This window comes from Phaethon lepturus, unplaced genomic scaffold, assembly GCF_000687285.1.
Source record: "Phaethon lepturus isolate BGI_N335 unplaced genomic scaffold, ASM68728v1 scaffold14742, whole genome shotgun sequence".
Lineage (NCBI taxonomy): Eukaryota > Metazoa > Chordata > Aves > Phaethontiformes > Phaethontidae > Phaethon > Phaethon lepturus.
In genome coordinates, this window is record NW_010521372.1 from 54,218 (window position 1) to 60,217 (window position 6,000).

Below are 6,000 nucleotides of genomic sequence, written 5' to 3' on the forward strand. Positions count from 1 at the left end.
AGTTAGCTGAAGCTAAATATTAACTGCAGTGGAACACTGGGGGCTTGAATTTTGGAACTCATTTTCATGGATGCTGAGTACTTCCTGCAAGAAGTTTTAAGTAGATTCAGTTTTAGAATCTCAGCACCTTCTTGGTTCAAGTTACTTTATTAATGCCCACAAAATCATGTTCTGCAGAGTTTTTTAAAAGGTCCAGTCTTCTTGGTATCTGCCTTTCAGATTTACTCACACTGAAAAAGGGACATACTGATTTCTTTTAAAACTAAGGTATTATGAGCGCTAAGTTCATAAAGGGTAATGGCTGCAGATGTTCATGTAGCCTTTATCTGGGAAGAGAGAATGGTAAAGTCTAATAAAGATCTCTTTATGTCGTCGTTATGGTATTTTCTCAGGTGCTGCCAGGTTTCTTATTAAGGAACTTTCCTACCACAATCTAGAACTGGAACGAAACCGCTTGGAGGAACTGGGAGTCAAGCGCCAGTGCGTGTGGCCGTTCATCGTGGTCATGGATGACTCCTGTGTCTTGTGGAACATGCACAGCGTCCATGAACAGTCGAGGTAAGTAACCACCCAGTGCTGGGGTCCCTGCACTGATCCAGCACAGACAGCAGCACACCCGCGACTTAGGCTCATCTCTAGCATCTGACAGGGTATGAAAGACCAGATAACTGGGAAAGTTGGGCAGCTGGGGCTGCTGGTAATGTACTCGAAATATTGCTGAGCAAAAGCAGGTTTTGACAGTGGCTTTGAGTATAATAACACCAGCTGCCTGTCCAAAGGGCCTCACAGAGATCATTATTCACTTGATTATTAGATAGCCCAGGAACTGCACACTTGGACTTAGATATTTGTCTAAAATGCAAAAACACAGCGCGCTCACTCAGAGCAGTAGGAAGGCTGTAGATTTGTCTTGTTGATCACCAACATCCAACCTCCTGCTGTTAAACACTTTCACCTGGCTCTACCCCTACATTCATGTCCCACAGTCAGTGCCATCAACAGACCTCAGCCTGTGCTTGTTCTTTGCCCAAAGCCACTCTTGCTTTTTGTGACTATTTGAGTGATTTCTCAACATGCTACTTCCTTGATTTGTTTTGATTCAATTTATGTTTCTCAATGAAAACAGTTTATTTTGGGAACTTTCGCTTTTTAGAAGACATTAAGCTTTTGCTCTTCTCAGCGCTTATACTGTCCATTATGGAGAAAATAGCCTTCCAGAAATGGTGCATAAGGTGATTCTGTTTCCCTTTCTAAATTGCTGTGTAAGACCTTATTGTGCCAAAAGGCCCATTTTCTTATAATGACTAGATTGATGGGTTAAGATTACTTGGCTGTTGTTTAAAAAGTCTGCATTTATCTATCTATTTTTACAACATCTAAACACTCTCAATTGTTAATGGAATTTCTTGGTCCTTTGTATACGCATATATGTATATATGTATATGCAGTGTAAGTTATATAAAAATAATAAGCCATGTTTGTATGTCATGTGTGATCACATTTTGCAGCCAGTCCCTGGAGCCTGGGGGTTCCAGCAAGAATGTGTCTCTGAAGAGTGTCCTCCAACACATTGAAGCCACCCCCAAAATTGTTCATTATGCAATACTGGGTGTTCAGAAATGGAACAGCAAGCTGAATGCCAGGAAAGCAAAGGCTCCATTCTCCAGGTGCCACGTGCGTGACTTTATACTGCTGAACATAGACCTGACCCAGAATGTGCAATATGATCTAAACAGGTAGGCAATATATGTATGTGGTAAAATAAGACGCTGGCACAGTAAGAATCTTGTCACCATATTTCTAAATGCCATTGAGATAAATAGAAAGAGCCTGTCTAAGGTAACGAGCACACAATCAATCACAGAAATAAAACAGAGTGGTGGATGTTGCATCTGAATGAATAAGGCATCAAAATAAACTTACCATCAGCAAAAAGAACTGGGAGAGACAGACTGCAAGGCAAGGGCAAGAGAGGGCTACAGAGGACTGAAAAGGCAGGGGAGAAAGGAGAAAATGCAGGAGAAATAGGTAACCGCGAGACCAAAAATAGAAGCGGCCAAAACTACATTAGTCACAGGAAGAGTGTGGAGCTTCCAGAGTGCCTCTGTAAGAGGCAGGAGCCTCTTGCATGACTAAAAACAAGAGTCTAGATAATGGCCGAGCCATTGCTCTGTCAAATGCTATGAGGAGGGATTCCTTGTATTTCCTTCAGAGTCGGCTATCCTCCCTATTGCCGTTTGGGTTTGCAGTAAAAGCAGATGAATAAATAACTTTCCACTGTTTCCTTCCTTTTTTCCCCACTCCTGCTCACCTAACTCCATCCTAAAGCATTTGCAATAAAGCACTGTTATCATGGGGCTTTACCTCTAGTTTTCATCACAGACTGAAGCAATATCCAATTCCTCCTCTCCCTGGCCAAGTGAGTTTAGAATAAACCCTGTCTCTGCTAACCACAGACCTGCCCCGGGGCATCTCACCCTGGTCTGCTGCTGCTGTTTTCAGGAATCCCGTGTATCTGAGTGAGGAGCTGTAGCCTGTCAGTGCAAGCTGGGGTCTGCTGTGGCTTCCAGAGCTCTTGATTTCACATTCTCTGGCTGGTTGAATCATGAGATGGGAATCAGCCCGCAGACGTGAGCAATTACATCATAAATAGTGCAGGATACACTTTACTTCTCAGCTGGTTTGTCTCCCCTAGCCAGGTATTTGTCAAATCCACATTTATCCCTTGATTCCAGTTCGTCAAAAATATGTCACATAGAACTGGCTTGTTCAGAAATGGAGGTTGGTCACTGCAGAGCTTCTCTCAGTTCTAAAATACAAATTAAAAAAGAAATAAAAAGAAGGGGGAAAAAAAAAGGAAGGAGGGGGGAAGAAATGACTGATGCCAGTACATGCCAAGGATGAGAGGGCTAACTAAACTTGAGATAGGGAAGAAACACAGACACACTGAAAAGTGAAAACGTGTTTGATTTTAAGATGACCAGAAGTTGCTTTCCTACACCAGGAGCACATTTAAGGATTGAGTCTTCAGAACTGTGTAGAGAATTTGTATAGGCACCGTTATCAGACGGTCTCCGAAGATCTCTGCTGAGCCCGTTCTGGTGCATTTCAGCAGCAGGTGCATGAATGCTTGCTCACGCACAGCAGCCACACAGTTGGTTTAGTGATCTTGTGTTTAACGTCCAGGTATTTCTGTGAAGATGTAGATTTTAATCTGCGGACGAACAGCAGTGGCCTGCTTATCTGCCGCTTCAACAACTTCAGTGTCATGAAGAAACATATTCAGGTTGGAGGACAAAAGGACTTTGTCGTTAAGCCAAAAATCATGGTGAGTGTGAATGTGTGCCCCGTCATATGTGAAGGGTAAAATCAGAACCTGTTTCCCCTAGAAATAATGAATTCTCTAGCTCGTTAGATTTATTTAGTGCTTATTTGACATTCATGGCCTACTCTGTGGTAGGGCTGCCACATCAGAAATAGAAAATAATGAATATTTTGCCAATTATAAATTATTAACAATAATCCTCCTAATCTATTAGAAGATGGGCTGGGATTGGAAAGAGTTTGGTCTAGATGTTCACTGGTGTCTCTGACAGAAGAAGAATTTGCAGACATACGCTCTGATCAAAAGCAAGCAAGTTGTGCTGGACCTGGTTTTAATAGTTTTAACAGAGCCACTAGCTTCCAGTGGTTGCTGGTTTGTGATGACTTTCAGTTCTTGCACTTGCTGACAAAAAGAAACCTGAGGAAAAGCACTGAAAATTGGAACCTTCTGAAATCCACCATCGGAACCACAGGAAATCCAAATATTTACAAAAATGGTGTGGGGATACCAAATATTTTATACAGAATATGTTACACCTGTGCTGGCTTTAAAAGGAGGTATATTTCAAAGGGTTGGTTTTAATCTAAGAATCTCAGTTGGCTTTCCTGGTGGTTTTAAACACATCCCACACGATCCCTCCTTTAAAACTCACCACCGTATTTCAGATTGAACTGACTAAACCCCAAATTTGAGTATTTTGGGAGGTCATTTTCTGAATTATCCTTTTCTTGTGGTTGAAGTGGAATCTGTAGTGATGGGCTGGCCTATGGGAAGACTCCACAGAGAACAGTTTCTGTGGATGACTCCACACAAGGAGGATGTCATTTCCTATACTGTCCAGGAGTCAAGCAGGATGAAGGGTGTTGTTACGATCTGAACTCCCTATTTTATGTCCCTTCTTTGGGCAAGCAGATACCTACAGAAGTACCTAGCAACCACAGAACAAGTAATTCCTGTCTTTCTGTGCTTGGTGCTATGTCAAAATTGAGTGGGGATTTTGGATTCTTTCCCCCAGCTTTCTCTCTCCTCCTGCCCTGTCATCATGATCCCTCCCCTAGTTAGAGGAGCTCCTGCAGAGAAGATACACTGAGTAGGTGGGTTAAAAGGGGCTCCCCTTGGTTTCGTTGCAGGTTTCGGACAGCCTGGCACCAATAATGCCTCTTCAGTACGTCTGTGCCCCTGACAGTGAGCATACGTTGCTGGCAGCCCCGTCTCAGTTCCTCCTGGAGAAATTCCTTCAACATGCGACGTACAAACTCTTCCCAAAGGCCATTCATAACTTCAAGAACCCGGTATTGGCCATTGACTGCTACCTAAACATCGGGCTCGAGGTACAAAACCTTTGCAGGGATAATGGGGAGCATTAAATGCAAACCTTCGCTTCAACATCTTTCTTGTGTTGAAAACCCCTTCTTTCATGAACCCCCAGCATCACGGGTAGAGTTTGAGGACTGGTCTCAAACAGTGAGACTCTGCTGTTGGAGCTAAAGGACCAACTCCACTGGTAGAGCTGGCAGCAAGGTCTCCTAGCTGGCTGGTGTGGGTGGGGACCAGAGGTTTGTGATGGATTGATGTCATTTGCAAAGGAATAGGGCATGTCTGTCTGAAATAATATTTCATATGAAACAAAAACCCGAAAGTGATGCCATTCTTGACAGAACTTGGCGTACTGCTTAGCTGTCTCTACAAAAACTATCCACCAGATTTTTTAGATCACTGTCATACCCATATAGCCTTTGATCATCTATGTGTGATTTGTCCTTGCAACAAACTTGTTTTGGCTGAGAGAGTTTCTGATACGACCCTTTTCTGGTGGCTTGCTTCGCTGATGGACAAAGCTCATCCTTGTAACGCGGCTCTCCTTTTAGATGCTTTTCTCTCCATGAACATGGGTTTCTAGGGAAACTAGGTTCTTGCAGGTATGTCTTAGATGTCTGTAGGTAGGGAGATCAGAATTTTTGAACCCATTGGTCAGTTTGAACTGGGCCTGAAGTGGGGTGAAAGTCTAACAAGGGTTTTGTTATGACAAGTTCTATGGAGGACAGTGGCAAGATAGAGGAGAAACCCTTTGATACAGAACACCCAGCATGGCACTGAAAACACAGGAGAGCCCCAGTGCTGGAACTTGGTTGATGCTTGCAGGCAGCAAGAGAAGACATGAGCCAGTGCAGAGGAGCTCAAGCATCAGCAGTTTCAGTACTCACGGAATTGCTTACTGTGTTTGACAAATGTATCCTTATTAGAACAGCCTAGATAATCTTAGCAGTCATTATAAGCAGTTAATTCACAGAGAAGCAGAAAATCAAACTGAATTATGGAGAGCCCTGAAATAACGTATTGCAGACTTGGTGACCAAATCTGAATCGGGAAGTCTGTCCCCTGTGTTATTTCCAAGGGGAAGTTTACTCAATTCTGCATTCTTGTTGGATTGTATTTTTACCAGCACCAGCTGACTAACCTGTTATCACTACATTATATTCCATTCCACTTAAAGCCTTAGGCATTTTCTAACACAGAAGTGCTTCCTTTCTTTTCCCCTTCTCTTTCAGGTGGCTATATGCTATATTAGCTCCCGCCCGCACTCGGTCAACGTCAACTGCGAAGGGGTGTTCTTCAGCGGACTTCTGCTCTATCTCTGTGACTCCTTTGTTGGGGCAGACCTCCTCAAGCGGTTC

General features: G+C 43.3%; 1 protein-coding gene across 1 annotated transcript in view; it reads left to right on the forward strand.

The window, feature by feature from the left end:
* Positions 1-6,000, forward strand: part of GREB1L (growth regulation by estrogen in breast cancer-like) — a 57,587-nt gene that overhangs the window by 49,681 nt on the left and 1,906 nt on the right. Inside the window, exons 26-30 of the mRNA XM_010281503.1 lie at positions 393-558; positions 1,509-1,736; positions 3,187-3,328; positions 4,456-4,656; positions 5,875-6,000. The exon at positions 5,875-6,000 is cut by the window's right edge and continues 4 nt beyond it. Of these exons, the coding sequence (XP_010279805.1) occupies positions 393-558; positions 1,509-1,736; positions 3,187-3,328; positions 4,456-4,656; positions 5,875-6,000 (863 nt within the window). The remainder of the gene's footprint in view (positions 1-392; positions 559-1,508; positions 1,737-3,186; positions 3,329-4,455; positions 4,657-5,874) is intronic.